The following is a 20,036-nucleotide window of genomic DNA, read 5'->3' on the forward strand; positions in this document are numbered from 1 at the left end:
AACTTCCTGGAGTTGGTAACTGCCCTTGTTTTTAATTTTCTTGCTTTTTAATGTCCTTATCACTGATGGATTCCTAAACTCTCTCTCTCTTAATATGTTCCAACTCATGAGCAATTTTGTCAATTTTATCTTTTTTAAAAAGGGTTGGACTGGTTGCTCTCTAGACCTCTAGTTGCACAGCTGCTGCCTAAGGATTTCCCTTTGGCTATCTCTTGCATTCGATCCCTTGTTTTGTGTATCCCATCTTTTCTCATTCTTGGTTTACTCACTTATTTGGTGAAGTCTGGCCCCAGTAGCATTTTGAGAAATGGTATATAGAAGATAAAATGTCCAAGTCCTATCAGTTTGAAAGTGTCTTTATTTTACTTTCTACTAACGTGGAAGTTTGGCTGGGTAAAGAACTTTCGATTGGAAATCATTTTTCCTCAGAATTTTAAAGTCATTGTCTTCCGGTATCTAATGTTGCCATAGAGAATCATTCCATTCCTTACCGCTGGTACAGGCCCTGTTTTTTGTTTTTTTGTGTGTGTTTTCTTTCTAGAAACTTGGAGTATCTTCTCTTTGTTCTCATTATTCTCAAATTTCATGAGGATACATCTTGATATGGATAAATTTTCCATCCATTTTGCTGGGCACTCAACAGAACACTTCAATCTAGAAATTCATGTCCTTCATTTTAGGGAATTTTTGTTGAATTATTTTTTGCAATTTCTTTGTTTTCTCTGTTCTTCTGGAAGTCCTATCATTTGTATGTTAGAGCTCCTGATTTGTCATCTACTATTCTGACCTATTTTTTCCTGTCTTGTATGTCTATTTTTACACTATTTTCTAGGACAGTTCCTCAATATTATTTTCTAAATTCTATTTTTCACTTCTGCTGTCATGTTTTTAATTTCTCAGAGCCCTCTGAATGTTTGTTTTTACAAACATCTTGGCCTTGTATCATGGTACAATATCTTATGTCTCTGAGGATATTAACGATATACTTCAGTTCCCATGTTAGTTTCTTCTTATATAATTGCTGCTTCCTCCAAGATACCTATTCCTGTTTATTTTGGTTTCTGTCTTAGTAGGTGATCATCCTCAATCTTCAAGTGGTCTTTGACTGTCTTGCCTTATCTAGCAGTGGAAAATATGAATCTGTGCATATAGTGGGACTTATTAACTAGGGCCTTTAGTGATAGGTGACTGCCTGGGGCGTTCAGTTATGGAACCCTTGATGTATTTTAAGTTCTTATCTCTTGAACTGCTCTGACTCTCCGTGGAGTGATTCCTCCAATCTCCCTGCTGGAGGGTGTCTGTCTGGTGTCGGTGCCCCGGGAAGTGAGTGGGAAAAGACAACCGAGGGCTCAACATGAAGTATGAAAATATTCACAAAATTTCCCTGTTTGGTATGGTGGTCCTGCCCTCAATTGTGCTTTGTACCTTCCAGTCCAGAAGGCCTCTCTTTAGCTTCCTCCACAGATTTACCTCCAGTCTTCTGCTCGGGTGGGAAGTCATTCATTTAGCTTCTCAGAATTGGGAAATCGGGGGTCTAACTGCTTTATTTTTATTGTGGTGAAATACACATAAAATTTAACCAATTTTAAGCATATAATTCAATGGATTTAAGTATATTCACAATGTTGTACAGCCGATACCACTCTCAAACAGAAACTGTGTCCCAAACAGAAACTCTGTACCCATTAAATGATGATTCCCAATTTCCCCCTCTCCTAGCCCCTGGGAACCTCTAATCTAGTTTCTGTCTCTATGAATTTGTCTTTAGGTACCTCATATAAGTGGAATCATACAATATTTTTCCCTTTGTTTCTGGCTGATTTCACTTAGCATAATGTTTTCAAAGTTCATGTATGTCATAGCATGTATAAGAACTGCATTCTTTTTTAAAGTTGAATAGTATTCCAATGTATGGATATACTACATTTTCTTATTCATCTGTTGATGGACGTTTGGGTTGTTTCCACCTTTGCTGTTTCCAATAATGTTGCAATGAACACTGATACACAAGTTATCTATTTGAGTTCTTGCTTTCAATTCTTTTGAGTACATATCTAACAATGGAATTGCTGGATCATATGGTAATTCCAAGTTTAACTTTTTAAGGAACCATCAAACTTTTTCAAGTGGCTGTACTATTTTACATTCCCAACCGCAACGTACAAGGGTTCGTTCCAGTTTCTCTACATCCTGACCAACACTTGTTACTTTCCTTTTTAAAAGAAATAATAATAGTCTGCTGTCCTAATGAGTGCGAAGTGGTTATCTCTTTGTGGTTTTGATTTGCATTTCTCCAATGATTAGTGATGTTGAGCATCTTTTCATGTGCTTATAGCCTATCTGTATATCTTCTTTCTATTTATTTATTTTTTTTGAAAGAGAGGGAGCGTGCAAGGAGGGGAGAGGGGAGTGGGAGAGAGAAAGAGAGAGAGAATCTTAAGCAGGCTCCACACTCAGCCTGGAACCCAACGCAGGGCTCAAACCCATGAGCCTGAGATCATGACCTGAGCTGAAATGAAGGTTTGGACGCTCAACCGACTGAGCCACCCAGGCGCCCCTCTATATATCTTCCTTGAAGAGATAGCTATTCAAGTATTTTGCTTGTGGGATTCTTTGTTGTTGTTGAGTTGTAGGAGTTCTTTATATATTTTGAATATTAATATCTTATAGGATATATGATTTGTAAATATTTCCTCCTATTCCATGGGCTGCCTTCTTATTTTGTTGATAGTGTCCTTTGATTTTAAAAAGTTTTAATTCGGGGGCACCTGGGTGGCTCAGTCAACTAAGCTTTAGACTTCAGCTCAGGTCATGATCTCATGGTTCACGGGTTAGAGCCCCATGTTGGGCTCTGTGTTGATAGCTCAGAGCCTGGAGCCTGCTTCGGATTCTGGGTCTCCCTCTCTCTCTGCCCCTCCCCCGATCGCACTCTGTCTTTCTCTCTCTCTTTCTATCTTAAAAATAAATAAGTATTTTAAAAAGTTTTAGGGGCACCTGGGTGGCTCAGTCAGTTAGGCATCCGACTTCAGCTCAGGTCATGATCTCACAGTTTGTGGGTTCGAGGCCCGCATGGGCCTCTGTGCCGACAGCTCAGAGCCTGGAGCCCACTTCACATTCTGTGTCTCCCTCTCTCTCTGCCCCTCCCCTGCTTGTGCTATGCCTCTCTCTGCCTCTCAAAAATGAATAAGTATTTTTTTAAGTTTTAATTTTGATGTAGTCACATTTATCTGTTTTTCCATTTGATGCCTTTGCTTTTGATGTCACATCCAAGAAACCACTGCCAAATTCAATATCGTGAAGACTTTTTCCCCTACCTGCTTTCTCCTAAGAGTTTTATAGTTTTAGCTCTTACATTTAAGTCTTTGACCATTTTGAGTTAATTTTTTTATTAACATTATAGTTAGGAGTCTAACTTTTTTTTTTACATTTATTTATTTTTGAGAAACAGTGAGACAAAGCATGAGCAGGGGAGGGGCAGAGAGAGAAGGAGACACAGAATCCGAAGCAGGCTCCAGGCTCTGAGCTGTCAGCAGAGCTTGTGGGTTCAAGCCCCACAAACTGTGAGATCATGACCTGAGCTGAAGTTGGACGCTCAACAGACTGAGCCAGCCAGGTGCCCCAAGAGTCTAACTTTATTCTTTTGCATGTGGATATCCAGTTTTCCCAGCACCATTTGCTGAAAAGACTGCTTCTTCCACTACTGAATTGTCTTGACACCCTCTCAAAAGTCCATAAATGTGAGGGTTTATTTCTGGATTCTCAATTCTATTCCATTGATCTATATATCTATCCTTATGCCAGTACCACATGTGTTGATGAAGATGATTTTCTAGTAAGTTTTGAAATCGAAAGCGTGTGGCCTCCCACTTTGTTCTTTTTCAAGATTGTTTCAGCTCGTCTGGGTTCCTTGCATTTCTATATGAATTTTAGGTTCAGCATGTCATTTTTTATAAAGCAGTTACCCAAAATTTTGAAAGAGATTGCACTGAATCCAGAGATCAATGTGGAGAGTGTTGCCATCTCAACAATAAGTGTTTTGATTCATGAACACACGATGTCTGTCCATTTATTTAGTGCTTCTTTAATTTCTTTCAATAATTTTTGTAGTCACAGAGCAAAAGTTTTGCATTTTGTTTATTCCAAAGTATTTTATTGTTTTTGATGGTTTTGTACATAAAATTCAGTATTTTTTTAAATTTAAAAATTTTTTAAATTTATTTTTGAGAGAGAGAGAGAGCATGAGTGGGGTAGGGGCAGAGAGAGAGAGGGAGACACAGAATCTGAAGCAGTCTCCAGGGTCTGAGCTGTCAGCACAGAGCCCGATGTGGGGCTTGAACTCGTGAGCTGCGAGACCATGACCTGAGCTGAAGTCAGACGCTTAACCAACTGAGCCACCCAGGAGTCCCTAAAATTCAGTATTTTAACTGAATTTTCAGTTTGCTCACTGATACCTTTTAGAAATACAGTCGATTTTTGTATTTTGATCTTGTATCCTGGATTGTTGCTGAACTCAATGAGATATAATAGTTTTTTCAGTGGATTCCTTATGATTTTCTATATATAAGATCATATCTGAAAATATAGATAGATACTTTTACTTATTTTCCAATATGGATGCCCTTTATTTTATTTTCTTGCCTAACTACCCTGGCTAGAACCGCTGGTATAATGTTTAATAGAATTGGTGAGAGCAGACATCCTTGTCTTGTTCTTGATCTTACATGGAAAGTATTCAGTCTTTCACCACTATGTTAGTTTGGGGTTTTTATAGATGTCATTTTTATAGATGTCATTCAATCTTTATCCTGACTCCAATGTGACATCCCTAACTGCTCATTGAACATCACAATCATAAAACTTTGGAGCAAGGAGAAGCTTATCGAAAATCTAGTTCAATAGACTGCACACTGGAGGTACCTGGGTGGCTCAGTCAGTTAAGCGTCCGACTTCGGCTCAGGTCATGATCTCGGGGTCTGTGAGTTTGAGCCCCGCATTGGGCTCTGCACTGACAGCTCAGAGCCTGGAGCCTGCTTCAGATTCTGTGTGTGTGTGTGTGTGTGTGTGTGTGTGTGTGTGTGTCTGCCCTTCCCTTGCTTACTCTCTGTCTCTCTCTCAAAAATAAATAAGCGTTAAAAGTTAAAAAAAAAAAAATAGGCTTCAGACTGTTCCACAGTACCCAAGGGGTTTCCTGGAGACAGAGGAGGCCCTCCTTCACCTCAGGCAACTCCGCTTTCTGCACTGTTTGCTCATTTCATACATTTATTGAATGATTCCCTAATGTCTTCCCAAAAGATAATAAGATATTATGAATAATTTCACGCTAGTAAATTTGACAACTTAGATGAAGCAAGCAAGTTACTTAAAATACACAACTTTCCTAAATGGACACAAGAAGAAATATGGCAGTTATAGAAGCAGAATTATCAAAGATATTGAGTTCAAATTAAAACCTGTCCCACAAAGACAACCTAAAGTCTCACTGCTGAATTCTTCCAAACATTTAAGAATGATATAATGCCAATTCTTTCCAACTCTTCCAGGAACTAGAAAAAAATCTTTGCCCTTATCAACTCACCTTTATACCAAAATCTGAAAAAAAAACCAAAGAAGTAAAAGTGTAGGTCAATCTCCCTGATGAAGATTGATTAAAATATAAAATATTAAATAAAGTAGTAGGGGGCATTTGGGTGGCTCAGTTGGGTAAGCAGCCAACTCTTGATTTTGGCTCAGGTCATGATCTCACAGTGAGTTCAAGCCCCATGTCAGACTCTGTTCTGACAGTGCAGAGCCTGCTTGGGATTCTCTCTTTCTCCCTCTCTCTCTCTGCCCTTCTCCCCATCTCAATATATATATATATATATATATACGTATATATATACGTATATATATATATACATGTATATATATATATATATATACATGTATATATATATATATATATTAGCAAATAACACTCAGCATGTTAACAAAACAACAAAAACAAAAAAGTTTAGCACATCATAATAAAGTTGTGATTGTTCCAGAAATGCAAGGTTGGTTTCACATTTGAAAATTAAGCAACATAATTTACTGCATTAAGAGAATAAAAGAAAAAGGAAGAAATTAAATTGCCATTATCTGTCAACATGGTTTACATACAGACAATTCAAATGAATGTACAGACAAACTGTTAGAATTAATAATTCTATTAAGGTCACTGGACACACAGTCAATAAAGAAAAATAAATTTACAAATGATATTTATATACAGCAACAAATAAATAAATGGGATGTAAAAAACAATGCCACTTACAAGACCATCAAAAGCTACCAAATACATAAGAATAAATCTAAGACAAAAGTAAAAGAACTCTACCAGAATATTCTAAAACATTTTCGAGAAAATCTAATGAATGCTTAAATAAACGAAGGAATACATTACATCATTATATTCAAGAATCATATGGGGGGAATGGATGAAATAGGTGATGTGGATTAAAGAGTACACTTACTATGATAAGCATTGAGTAATGTATAGAATTGTTGAGTCACTATATTTTACACTTGAAACCAATAGAACACTGCATGTTAACTATACCAGAATTAAAATTAAAAACTTGACAAAAAATAAATTAAAAAAAAGAATTGTAATACCACATTATAATCACATTAATTCTCCTCAAACTGACGTACAATGTAACTCCAATGTAAATCTCAATTGTTTTAAAGATAGAAATCCACAAAGACATTCTAAAATTGAAAAGTAGGTGTAAAGGGCCGAGAATGGCAAAACAACCGTGAAGAATAAAAACAAAGCTGGAACATTTACACTATCAGACAGCAAGACTTACTATCAAGCTACTGTATTAAAACTGTGGTGCTGAAGGAAAGCTAGATCAATACAACAAAACAGAGTCTAGAAATGGACCCAGTCATATATGGTCATCAGATATATGACAGAAGTGTGTGTGTGTGTGTGTGTGTGTGTGTGTGTGTGTGTTTGGGTGTGTGTTGGGGGAGGTGGGATCTTAAGTGGTATTGGATAAATTGGATATTCCTATGGGAAAAAATGAACCTTGACTCATACCACACATCAAACACAAATATCAACTCAAAATGGATTAGAGCACTACAAGTAAAATATTAAATCATCTAGAGGATAACAAGGAAAAATAGGTTCATCATTTTGGGGTAGACACATATTTCTTAAACAGGAAATAAAACAGCAGTAACTTAAAGAAAAACAATTGACAGATTAGAAGTTGTTAAAATGAAATGATTCTCTTCACTTATAATCACCACTGAGAGAGTGAAAAGTCAAGCCACAAACTGAGAGAACATTTTTGCAATCTATATATACAAAAAAATGACTAGTATCCAGCATATATAAAGAACTCCTACATATCAGTAAGAAAAGGACACACAACCCAGTAAGAAAACGGAGAAATATAAACAAGCACTTCACAAAAGGAGATGCAAATGGCCAATCAGCATATAAAACATTGCCCGAAATCAATAGTCATCAGGGTAACTCAAAGTAAAAGTACAATGAGGTATTACATTGACTATAATGTCAATGTAATACACACTGACTAGAATGGCTATTTAAACAACAACAAGAAACAAGGTGACAATAACAAGGGTTGGGAAGATACAGAGCAACTGGGACTCTAATTCCTTGTTGCTAAGAGTGTAAATTTGGTGCAACCACTTTGGAAAGCCGTTTAGGCAATTTTTACGAAAGCTGAATATCAGTATACCCTAATGTCCAGCAGACCTAACACTAGTACACAAGTATACAAAAGCGTGTAATTTGTACACCCAAACCATGTACTAGAATGTTTATGCCAGCACCATTCATAAAATCTCCAAACTGGAAACAATTCAAAGGCTCTTCAAAAGTCAACAATAAAATGTATATATACATTACATGTGTGTGCATATAAAGAACACTCTACGGCTGTGAAAAGAGACAAACCCCTGCTACATGCAAAAATATGAACGAATCTCACAGATGTTAAGGTTGGGTCCATGAAGCAAACACAAAGATATGCACAATTAATGATTCCATTTATGCAGGCAAAATGAAATGATGGTGATGGAGTGGCGGTTGCCTTTGAGGGAGCACTGAAAGGGAGCAGAAAGTAGGCTTTTGGGTGCTGGTTATGTTCCATATCTTGATATGGGTCATGCTTACATGGGTATGTTCACTTCATAGAATTCACCAAGATTTCTGGACCTTATTCTGTTTTCTATACCTCTACGAGACTGTACAAATATTAAGCTTATTTTAGTTAGAAAAAATCAGGCTGGAAATATTTTTACTCTAAAAAAAGCAATGTTGATCACTTTGATCAAATAATAAAGATATGCGCAATTATTGTTTTTTTTCTTTTTTCTTTTCAATATCAAAAATCTTGGGGGATAATTGTCAATTGCAGTAGCCATATTAATTAGTTTATCTTCTTCCTTCAAAAAGGCTTTTGATTTTCTATTTCTGATTATTATTTGTGTGTTTTCAATTACATACCACCTCAAATCTTCTTGGGAATAAATTATTGATGAAAATAAGTATAATTCATACCATTTTATCTGTGAATTGTGGTTACCATTTTTCTTTACTTTTTTTTATTCCGAAAAACTAAAAATGAACAATACCAGGACAGCTTATGCTTAATGCAATTAAATGTAAAAGACAAGTATGTCCACTAGATGGAGGCAAAACCCAAGACTAAACTTTTCTTGTAAAAAAATTAGAAACTATATTTAATGTAAACACATAAAATCTTCAGCAAGGAAATAAAAATGTATTACCAGAGTTAATACATTGCTTTGATTACTTGACGGTATTTTAGTAAAAACTAGATGGATTAAGTTCCACATTCTGTGTTTCATTTTACAGATTAAACATGTCCAGAAGTCATCGTAGTTTTCTCCTTAGTAAACAGGGCAATTGAATAAAGCAATGGAGGTTTAATACTATTGCTTTTTATCTAGACAAGTAGATGCTAAAACCATTTTGGTTTCCTCTTCTAGATTCTAACAGTCCTGATCTAAATTATGTAAAAAGCCAACAAAGTCCTTCTTTGGTACTAAGACATTTTTTTTTTTTTCAAATTTGTTGAATGCTATTAAATGGACTAATAATTTGAGGGAATTATTTTGTTTCCTACTCTACCATTTAATGGAGGAAACTTTCCTTCCTGTTATAAAGGGCTTTTTGCTCGGGATTTTAAAATTCCAGTGAATTGGTGAAATCTTTTTTTTTTTTAATAACTCACAGGACTCTGCAGCCCCCAGAAAGATGTACCCCTAGAATTCAGTGAAGAGGTCCTAATAGGTCCCTGCTTGCTATGGAAAATAATAGGCATCTCCAGATACCTACTTTTAAAAATCAACATTATTGAAGTATAACTCCTACCTATGAAAACCTACACTCCATTTAAAGAATACGACTTAATACAACGTGGGCAGTTGTATACATCTGCAAGACTACCACCACAACTAAGACATAGAATATTTCTATCTCCTGCAAAAGATTCTTCCTGCCCTTTTGCAGTCCAACTTCTGTCTCTGTTGCCAGGCAACCGCTGTTCTGCTGTCCTTAAATGTGTTAATTTTTTCCCCAAATGGATATTCATTTGGAACACAGCACTATTTCTTTTCTTTTCCTTTTTCTCTTTCTTCTTCTTCTTCTTCTTTTTTTTTAAACTTTAAGTAATCTCTACACACAACATGGGGCTCGAACTCACAACCTGGAGATCAAGAGTCTCATGCTTTTCCAACTGAGCTACCAGGTGCTCCACAAAGCACTTTCTTCTTTCTTTCTTTCTTTCTTTCTTTCTTTCTTTCTTTCTTTCTTTCTATTTTTTTCTAATGTTTATTTTTGAGAGAGAGAAACGAAGACAGAGACAGAGCGTGAGCAGGGGAGGGGCAGAGAGAGAGGGAGACACAGAATTTGAAGCAGGCTCCAGGCTCTGAGCTGTCTGCACAGAGCCCAATGCAGGGCTCGAGCCCACGAACCGTGAGATCACGACCTGAACCAAAGTTGGATGCTTAACCAACTGAACCACCTAGGCACTCCAGCACTATTTCTTTAAGAGAATTTTCCACTGGAATCCTTGACACCTTTGTAAAAAATCAATTGACCATTTATACCTGGATCTGTTTCTAGATTCTCTTTTGTTCTATTGATTTACATGTCTATTCAATATCACAGTCTTGATGTTGCCATTTCATAGATTGTATTAATCTGTTGTTCTTTTAAAAAATTGCTTTGGGGGCGCCTGGGTGGCTCAGTCGGTTAAGCGTCCGACTTCGGCTCAGGTCATGATCTCAGGGTCCGTGAGTTCGAGCCCGCGTCGGGCTCTGTGCTGACAGCTCAGAGCCTGGAGCCTGTTTCAGATTCTGTGTCTCCCTCTCTCTCTGCCCCTCCCCTGTTCATGCTCTGTCTCTCTCTGCCTCAAAAATAAATAAACGTTAAAAAAATAAAATAAAATAAATTGCTTTGGCTCTTATGATTTAGGAACTTTTGTTTATGTTCTATGACATAAAATGCCATTTGCTTCTAATAAGGGCAATTTTTGTGTCCCCAAACGCTACCATAAATAAGCTCGTAAAATAATTTTAAATAAAATGGAATTTTTGTTATGATTATTTGATAGACAAATTGGTGGTACATGGATATGAACGTTCAAGGACCACATAAAAACTGTATTTGAATGTGAGCTTTGTGAAAACGTAGTTCATGACAATGGATGATTTACTTAACCTCCATAAACCCAATTTCTTCTCTTGTACAATGGCATCTATCTCAAAATGTTATCATGGAACTTATGACATAAAGTTAATGAGCATCTACATACAGCATATTAGCTATTAATATTATCACAATGGTCTAGTGTATCACATCTTGGACATGTAAGAACTTTTATAAACAAGACCAGATGAGACCATTTCACTTGTTGGGGAAGGATGATGGTCAGATGTGGGGTTTCTTTTACATTGATTTTGATATATTTCATCTTGGAATTAATTTTTAAGATGACAGGAATTGCCAAAAACTATACCATATTATTTTTAAATTTAAGTAACAAACACAATTTTTATTTTATTTAAAAAAATTTTTTTCAATGTTTATTTTTGAGAGAGAGAGAGAGAGACAGAGCATGAGCAGATGAGGGGCAGAGAGAGAGGGAGACACAGAATCCAAAACAGGCTGTAGGCTATGAGCTGTCAGCCCAGAGTCTGATGCGAGACACAAACCCATGAACACTGAGATCATGACCTGATCCGAAGTCGGACGTTGAACTGACTGAGCCACGCAGGTGCCCTAAACAAAAATTTTAGATTTGTAATGACATTAAGAGATTATCTGCTATTTCTCCAGGTGTTTACGCTTGGAAGCTGGTAGCTCCCTCCTCATATTCTGACAGAGAGTTGACTTCTCTTATCCCTTCTAGAAGTGAAAAGCCTGTGTATCAACCAATAGCATTTTGTTCGGAAATGCAATAAAAAATTTATAGTTGTAATGGTGCAACCTATCAAAAATCTGGATTTGATTATTATATTCATTAATACCCAGAAGTTAGAATTTCCTTAAAATAGACTCATCTGAACTATGGAGTGTTTCTTAGAAGCCAAAGCTGGGAGTTGGATGTGAGCCGTTCTTACAAATGATACTCAGTATTGAAGAGTGTGTTCTGTATCTTACTGTACGTTTTATCCCAATATTTGAATGTGTTCAAATAATCTCATTGATAAAATACTAAAAATTTAAAATAGAATCAATGAGTATCTAATTTCTGAACGTATACTGATGAATGTTTACAGTATAAAGAAAACATGTACACCAAAGTAAAATTCAATTGTGTGCTAACAAAACAATTTTGAGGTGAGCCAAATTATGAAATCTGCTGCCTTAGAGATTTTTGATGACATACAGCAAGGAACATTTGGCAATGTCTGGACACATTTCCAGTTGTCACAACTGGGAGGAGGGAGAGGGAGGTACCACTGAAATCTAAGTCAAGGCCAAGAATACTGCCTAACATCCTACAATTCACAGGATGCCCCCCCGCCAACAAAGAATTATTTGGGCCCAATGTCAATAGTGTGAGGAACACTGACATATAGTTACCTTTCTAGATGGACCCCCAAGCCCCCTCATTGTCCAAGGGTGCAGAATAAAATCAAAAGAATGGATGAAGACCCTAATACCTTTTCTCCCTTTTGATTTGTTTTATAAACTTTGCCTATTTTCAAATTAAAAATATGCCAAAGCACATGAAAGCAAATCTGAACCCTAGTGCTTTTATTTGGTATGTGCCCTGAAGGGTCTGATTTTTGTATCGGGTCTCAATACAATATCTTGGTCTTAGAGTTGGTCCCTTCAATCAGGATACATTTATCTTCATGAGTTACTAAATTGAGATTTGAGAAAACCTTATAGGCACCTGCTTTTTTAAAGGAGGACAGGTTCATTTTCTTGGTTTCTTTATGTTTTGTTGATTCCTAAGAACTGTTTCCGTTTAAGGCAGCTGTGTCTAAAAACAGAACTCCAGTGACCGCTCAGGAGACAGTGCTCCTTATCAACTCACATTAACTCTCCAATGATGTCTTCCTCATTTTTAAACACTGTACGTCTAGTAGAAATGAAAGGCTGAACATATGGTAGAAAAAGAAGGGGGAAGAAAGCAAATTAGGTAGTAGTTTGCATGTAGATTTTCTATTTATTTAATTAAGCAGATTTTCTATCCTACAAATCCTGCTACTCTGAGATCCACTGGCAGACGGCACCATGTCATTAAATTAATAATGGCGAGTATTAGATGTACCCGAGTGCTGATTGGATAATTGATTATGAACCAAATATGGGTGTTTTTGTGTTTTTATTCCATTTGCTCAACATGAACAAGACCCATCCTGAAACGGGGGGAAAACTAGGTTTGAATTTAAAGATTGACTCATTTGACAGGCATCAAGAAGCTGTACACAGAATGAAAAAAAAAGTCACTCTAAACTTCTTAGCCCTTGGATACACTCTGGTAACACATTTTCTCTCAGAATCTCATTTCCTTTCAGTCTTTGCTCAAATCTGTTTTTTCTTTTCTTTTCTTATTCCTTGTGTTTTTTCTTTTGTTGGAGACCTCTCATGTCTGAAAGGAACCTTTGAAAACGGGGGTTTTTCAAGAAATGGAGGTGTTTTGATTTTTGTTATAATAGATGCCAACGAATAGAAATAACGGAATAGTGTAAAGACTAAATCCCATCACTGTGGCAGATTGTGGGTCAGAAAGCTCCCTGGAGAAGCATATTTAAGATTTATAAAAGCAAAGCCAACAAATTTCACTGTGAGCACTGTGAAACCTCAGTGAATATATAACTGTGGCCCCATTGGTTTAGTTTCCTTCCCATAGCGTGCCAGTTCTGGTGTTAAGTGAAGAGAAAACCCTTTGGGAACAGTCACAGAGGGGCCAGGTAGCCAACGAGAAGCTCCAGCTGGAAAGACTGAGAGAAGAGTTATTAAATAAATGTATGCTGGGTGAATAAATATTTTATGGACCCAAGCCAAGGAAGAGATACACTGGTTAAAAGAAAAGAAAAGAAAAGAAAAGAAATGGTGCCATTTTTGTTGCTCAAAATTTTTATTTTTTTTCTGAATATTTATATTTATGCTTTTGTCGCTATCCATGCTGTGGCTTTTTAAAGCCTTAGCCACTTTGTGGTTCTAGCCCCAATATAACCATCATCCTTTCACTCTTAGAATTCTTCGTCCCTTGTCTCTTTGCCTTTGTAGGGCTTGTATAAAAGGAGGGCCTTGGAAAATCAATACTTCCTGTGAACTGGAGAGACCATCTGAGCAGCGCCGCAAACAGCAGGATTAGGCAGGTAAAACCAGTTGGAGAGCAGATATATTATGATCTCTTGGACCAAGGTAGAGTTGTGTGCATGTCTGAAAGGTCATGCTGACTCACCAATGGAATAAGGATCGTGTAGGTTGACCAGGGTGAGGTAGGACTATCCACAGGATTGTGTGAGCTGTGGTAGCGGAGGCAGTATATATAACATTCATGGACTAAACACTTAGCTAACTACTTTCCTGAAAATGGTCTATGCTCTAAAAGACGAAGATCTAAGCTTTTCTCCTGCTTTGTTTTGTTTTTTTTTTTTAAACTTCTGACGATTCAAGTCACTGCTAAGTCAGTTCTTATGATTTAAAATGAAAGCAAATGGCTATGGTGATGTCGAGAAGACAGCTGACCTGCACCAGTATATTTAAGATTTTTAAATTCTGAGTTAGCTCACCTTATAAAAATACATGTCAATATACTAAATACTCAACAAAGATCCGGGAGGGGGTGGTATTTAAAAATACACTTCTCTTGGATCAGCACCAAAAATATCATTAGTTTTCTGTACAACCCGTTTACAAGTTTTTAAGTAGAAGTTAAAATTATTTCTGATAAAAATTACAAACTCCACATAAATCAGTAAAGATACATCCAAACAACTTTCAAACACATTTTGACATCAACGGTAGGCATTTTCACTCGGAAGGGCGTTCGAATGTGTACCACTGAATGTCTGCAGTGAAACTTTTTGATGTCAATTCTGTATCATGGGGATATTTCATATCTCACACAAAGGAGGCACTGGTACTTGGAAAATTATTAGAACCGTTATGACTGAGGTGAAGAATTTGTGCAGCCTTCCACAATTTCAAAGAGGTAGTGATAGACGCTTGTCCTCCGGGCGATATCAAATGCGGTCTCTTCCAAGTTGTTTTTCAGACCTGGTTTGATGTAGCGGTTCATCAGGAGGAGTTCTAGGGTATCTTTGCTGTCTCTGTTCCCGGCAGCAAGATGTAAGGGGGTCAAGAGGCCTTTTGTTTGGGCGTTAATATCTGCATCATGCTGGAGTAAGAAAGAAGCTACTCTGGTATTATTCCACTTACAAGCACTGTGCAGGGGCGTCCAGCCATCCACAGTCACCGCGTGGACATCTGCCCCTTGTGCGATCAGCTCACGCACAACGTCTAAGTGTCCACTGTAGGCTGCTCGATGAAGAGGGGTATACTCATCTTCATCTCTAGTGTTCACGTGAGTGGACTTTTCAGAAAGTAGTCTCCGCACCGTAGTAAGCTGAGGAGGAAAAGACATCTTAAAAAACCCAGAACAGTCAATGGAGAAAATTAAGCTATCTCGTGGTGTTAGATTTGATGAAGTTCAACATAAACTTCCTTGTCAGCAGATGACTTTAAAATAAAAATGATTTAACATTTCTTTCGGGGGCAACAGATTTTTAAGAATGAACAGTTAGTGTTAGCCAGGCTCTTGTGTCTAAGAATGTGATTCTCTGAATATCAAAACATACATTTACTCCTGGTCCAATTAAGGCTCATTGCGTAAAAGCTTTGGTCCTAGATGAATAATACAGGCTATTGGGTTTAATCCTTTATATTTCATTAGTTAAGAAAACATAATAATTGATTGATTCTTCGACAGGATTACCACACCAATATACACAGTGCGTAAACTTTAAAAAATAAACTTCTTTATCAGAAGACAATGCTACAAGAAATCTAGAGATTAAAGAGCTCAAACTAAAACAACCTTAGAAATGTATTTTCAGGAAGCGATTTTCAGCTTGGTCTTTGGATCTCTGGTGGGATGCAGTGTGCTCTTGGGTTAAAAAGTTATCCAAAAATACAAGACCTTTTTGGTTAGTTTACTAACAGACATGGAGGAACTTAGTGAAATGTGGTAGAAGTGGATGAGTGGGAAGAATAGATTGGATAATACTGGGCAAATGAGTATTCCTGAAACTCATTTTCTTCAACTGTAAAAGGGAATATTATTATCTTGCAGGGATATAGGAGGATTAAATCAAATAATGTAGTAAAAGCACATGGTATAGTTAGTATTCAAAACATGTTGGGGCTCCTGGGTGGCGCAGTCGGTTAAGCGTCCGACTTCAGCCAGGTCACGATCTCGCGGTCCGTGAGTTCGAGCCCCGCGTCGGGCTCTGGGCTGATGGCTCAGAGCCTGGAGCCTGTTTCCGATTCTGTGTCTCCCTCTCTCTGCCCCTTCCCCGTTCATGCTCTGTCTGTCTCTCTCTGTCCCAAAAATAAACAAAACATGTTAATTCCCATCCTCCCTTTTCTAAACCATAGTTGTCTCTAGGATGATCTTAATGACTTAATAGAAATGATTTAAAAATATAGGTGACTTCTTGCCATCTTTATAATTACCCCTTAAGCTTCCAAATAATAATGAATAGGATGCTTTCTGGCTTACTATGTACTTTCATGTACATTTCCTCATATGCTCCTCAAAATCCTATATAAAAGATACAGGTATTATGATGGCCACTTTTACAGGTAAGAAAATAGAGGTTCAGAAATGGTGGGATTTGCCCAAAGTTACAAACCAAACAGAGGTTCAGGGATAGGTCTTCTGGCTCCAAATCCAATACTTTTCCTACTATATTATGATTTCCTCTTTAACTGTTTTTTGTTTTGGTTTTTTGGTTTTTTTACCCGATTTCTTTCAGCAGCCCAAAGAAGCAATTTGCTTGGATCTTTTTCCATTTTTTTTTCTTGCAATTGATACCACTCTTCAGTTTTTTCATCTTGCTCCTCATCTTCGTCAGAATTCCCTACCCAGAGACTTTGGGTACCAGTGGGAATAAGGTGTCCGTGCGTTTCCAACAATTCAAGTTGGTTAAAGTGTTCAGAAAAGTCCAAGGAATTTTCTGTATCTGGTTTTCCATCATCATTTACTTTCCCTTTTTCCATTTTTACTGTTATTCTAAATACAAAGCATTTCAAATGCCAGCGTATAATTAATCTTTCTAGTGATGAATTATGTCTGCTTTATTTTATCCATCAAAATCTGGAAACACAAACATAAAAATTATTAGAAAAACAGTAACTGAGTGTTTATCAATAGCATAGATAAGTTTTGCAAACACATACCAATAAACCCTGTCTGAACTTTTTGGATTTATTGGTACTTTACATTCTCTAAATGCTGTGCTGAAAATGAGATTTCAGTTATCTGTATCTTCAGTGGTCTAAAACTTATTTTTTAAGTCCATGGTTATATTTTTCTGAATCTATTGGTTTAGATACTATTGTACTATACTGAGTGATAAATGCTTAAAGCTTCTAAATTATAAAAGAAAGGCATGTTCATGATTTTCATAGACTGGACAAATGATGCAAAGCAGAAACAAAAACTTTTAATTTCTAATAAACTACTTCAAAGACTTAAGCATTCTTAGAGATGGAATAGCCTCAAGGGCATCTGTTCAAATCTCTCATCAATGCAGGTATCTTTATCCTAACGTCTATAATAATTATCCTGTTTCTACTTTGGTAATTTCAGGCTTGGGAAAATTCACTGCTTTAAAAAGGAGTTCCATTCATTGATAGATAACGATAGTTCTCAGTTGGCTTCTTGTTTTGAACTGAATTTTGGCTGTCACTCAGTCCATTCAACAAATATGAATAGAATGGCTGGTATGTGCCAGTCTCTGGATATTGGGATTCAACAATGAACAAGACCCATGTCTTAACCTCATGAAGCTTATTGTCTAGTGGGGATGACCAGTAAGAACAGCACGATCTGTGCTATAACAGGACCTTGTCCAAATACAATGAATATACAAGAGGGTTATAATTAACCCAGTCCTACAGGATTAGAAAAGGCTTCTTGAAGGAAGTAACATTTATTCAGCTAGGCTGCCATATTAACTTATAAACCAGTATCAGCTTAAAGAGTTACACAGCTTATTAAATCTTAGCCAATTTTGAAAAATGTGACTAATAAATATCTTAAAAATACCATGTCTCTGCCTCCCAATTATATTTGCTGAAATCAGTCTATCAAGGCTCTTCTCAGATGTTATCTCTTTCATTAAGTCTTTCCTGAACCTCAAAATGAGATCTCTCTCTGGTGCTTTTTCTGTGCTACATATTGCCTTGTTTCAGCACTAATCTGTTCTTGTTTTAGTCCCTCAGAAGTTAATAAGCTTAAGGATAGGGTCTGTATTTAACTTATCTCTATGCCCTACTTATACAGAGGGCATTAAGAAATATTTGTAGAATTAAATTTAATTAAAGTCCTATCACTTGATTTTGTGTGGAATGCAGAAGGGATTGAGAGAAGTTCCCGAGTTAGTCATACCCTTAAGATACTAATTTCTTTCTAATTTCACCAGTTAAATAGTATTCAATCCTAATGTGGCATTAGATTTTATTACTAGAGCCAAGAGTACTAAATTCAAGTTTCAATCTATCACTCATAACTAACAACTTCTCTTGTCCTGTTACTTCATTGTAAAATGTAATGACTGTACTAAAGGATTTCCAAGTCCTGCCCAGCTTTTCAGTCTATTGAGAGGCCCCATCAGAACTGCTTTGTATTTTACAAGTTCTCTTGGAATTTTCACTTTTTATTATTGACCTATTGTTGATACACAATGCTATATTAGCTTCAGGTATACGACACAGTGATTCGACAACTCTATACATTATTCAATGCTCACCACAGTATCCTTTATTACTGACTATATTCACTTATTGATTATACTCCTCACTATATTCCTTGACTATATTCTCTATGCTGTACTTTTCATTTCTGACTTATTTTTCCTATAACTGGTAGTTTGTACCTCCCAAACCTTTCACCTATTTTGTCTATCTCCCTTCCCCTCTCCCCTCTGGTAACCACCAGTTTGTTCTGTATTTATGAACTTTGTATTTAGGAACTCCCATCGGAGTTCTCATCTTTTTCTTTCCTCTCAAACTATTCTCTGAACCTTGCAACACAAAAATGATCATACATCAATTCATTAAACACTTAACAGATACCAAGAAATAATATACAGTTCATTTAATTATAGCAAATATAGAAACAATAAAGCACATATTTTATCCTCCCCTTTCCTTTCTATAAAAACTCCCTCTCCCCTTTTTAAAGTAAATTCTGAATTTACTGCTTCAGACAGAATAAGTTACGTGTAAAATTTATTTTTAAATTTTAGGTAGATTAAGAGTCAAACCTAGAGTCAAAAAATCGATTAAGATTCTTACTTGACGACATTCCACCAGGAAGAAACATACCCCATGTTTCTTAAAAGAACACATTTCGACAGAGATCTAAACCATGTCAACTCCTTACAAAAAACTCAGTGACAGATGGTATCATAAACCCCATTTTACAGGTGAAGGCGCTGAGTTTCGGGTAGATTAAAACAACCTGCCCTAGACTAAGGACCCTTTAATGGCACTGAAAGGTCAGATTTTCTAATTCAAAAGTTTCACTTTATATGCATATATATATATATATATATATATATATATATATACACACACACACACACACACACTATATTTTACTGCTACGAGCACAAAGTAGTACAGATGTGCTGAACCCAGGGTCCAGAGGCGAAAATAAAGGATGCGGGGAATAAATAACAAGGGTCCGAATGCTCTAACTCTGGGGAGTGGGAGTGAGGGAGAAGCCCTCTGGCACCGATTGGTCATTTCACAGGCCCGGAGTTGCGCCTGCGGCCTTCCAAACAGCCAAGAGTGGAGAAGCCGCTCCAGCCCTACCCAGGACCCACGACGCAGCCCGTTCAGCAGGGCTCAGCAGGGGTCGACAGGTGACCCGCCCCTAAGGGCCCACTAGTTTTTAGGTGGCGCGAGGGGACCAAGGAGCGCGGGCCGGGACAAGCAAGAGCTACCCACCTTAAAGAAGGGAAAATCGCCGCCGCGAACCTCGCTTCCGGGGTCGTCCCTCAGCTTCTCTGGATTGGCTCTCGCATGAGGGCGGGGCCTCGCCGCTACTTTCCCGGCTCCTCACGGCATTTGGTAGCCAATGAGAGCGGGAGAAGACCTGAGTGCTACGTCATCAGTGAGGTATCGCGAGAGAAAGAGCTGCTTTTTCTCTCCCGCCTAATTCAGGTAAGTGGCCCCGCGGGTTCTGAGACCGACGCTCGTGAGTTGCTGTTGCCTTTCTCCTCGGGAAGCTCGCTCCTTCTTCCCGGGT

General features: G+C 37.3%; 2 protein-coding genes across 4 annotated transcripts in view; one reads left to right on the forward strand and one right to left on the reverse strand.

Moving 5' to 3' along the window:
• Positions 1-12,758: 12,758 nt before the first annotated feature.
• ANKRD49 (ankyrin repeat domain 49) lies at positions 12,759-19,818 on the reverse strand. 2 transcript variants are annotated; one of them, XM_042906492.1, is made up of 3 exons: positions 19,736-19,818; positions 16,520-16,874; positions 12,759-15,122 (listed from the first exon to the last, which is right to left on the reverse strand). In XM_042906492.1, the coding sequence occupies exons 2-3, from the start codon at positions 16,775-16,777 to the stop codon at positions 14,661-14,663; spliced, it is 720 nt and encodes a 239-aa protein (XP_042762426.1). In that variant the 5' UTR covers positions 16,778-16,874; positions 19,736-19,818; the 3' UTR covers positions 12,759-14,660. The 2 variants fall into 2 exon arrangements, with proteins under 2 accessions (XP_042762426.1, XP_042762427.1); XM_042906493.1 differs by lacking the exon at positions 19,736-19,818 and adding an exon at positions 19,079-19,196.
• A 139-nt stretch (positions 19,819-19,957) lies between these two features.
• MRE11 (MRE11 homolog, double strand break repair nuclease) overlaps positions 19,958-20,036 on the forward strand; it is a 77,211-nt gene continuing 77,132 nt past the window's right edge. Inside the window, exon 1 of one of the 2 annotated variants that reach the window (XM_042904691.1) lies at positions 19,958-20,034. The gene's annotated coding sequence lies outside the window, so the exon portion shown is untranslated. The remainder of the gene's footprint in view (positions 20,035-20,036) is intronic. The other variant, XM_042904693.1, reaches the window with a different exon arrangement.

This window comes from Panthera leo, chromosome D1 (assembly GCF_018350215.1).
Source record: "Panthera leo isolate Ple1 chromosome D1, P.leo_Ple1_pat1.1, whole genome shotgun sequence".
In the NCBI taxonomy this organism is placed as follows: Eukaryota; Metazoa; Chordata; class Mammalia; order Carnivora; family Felidae; genus Panthera; species Panthera leo.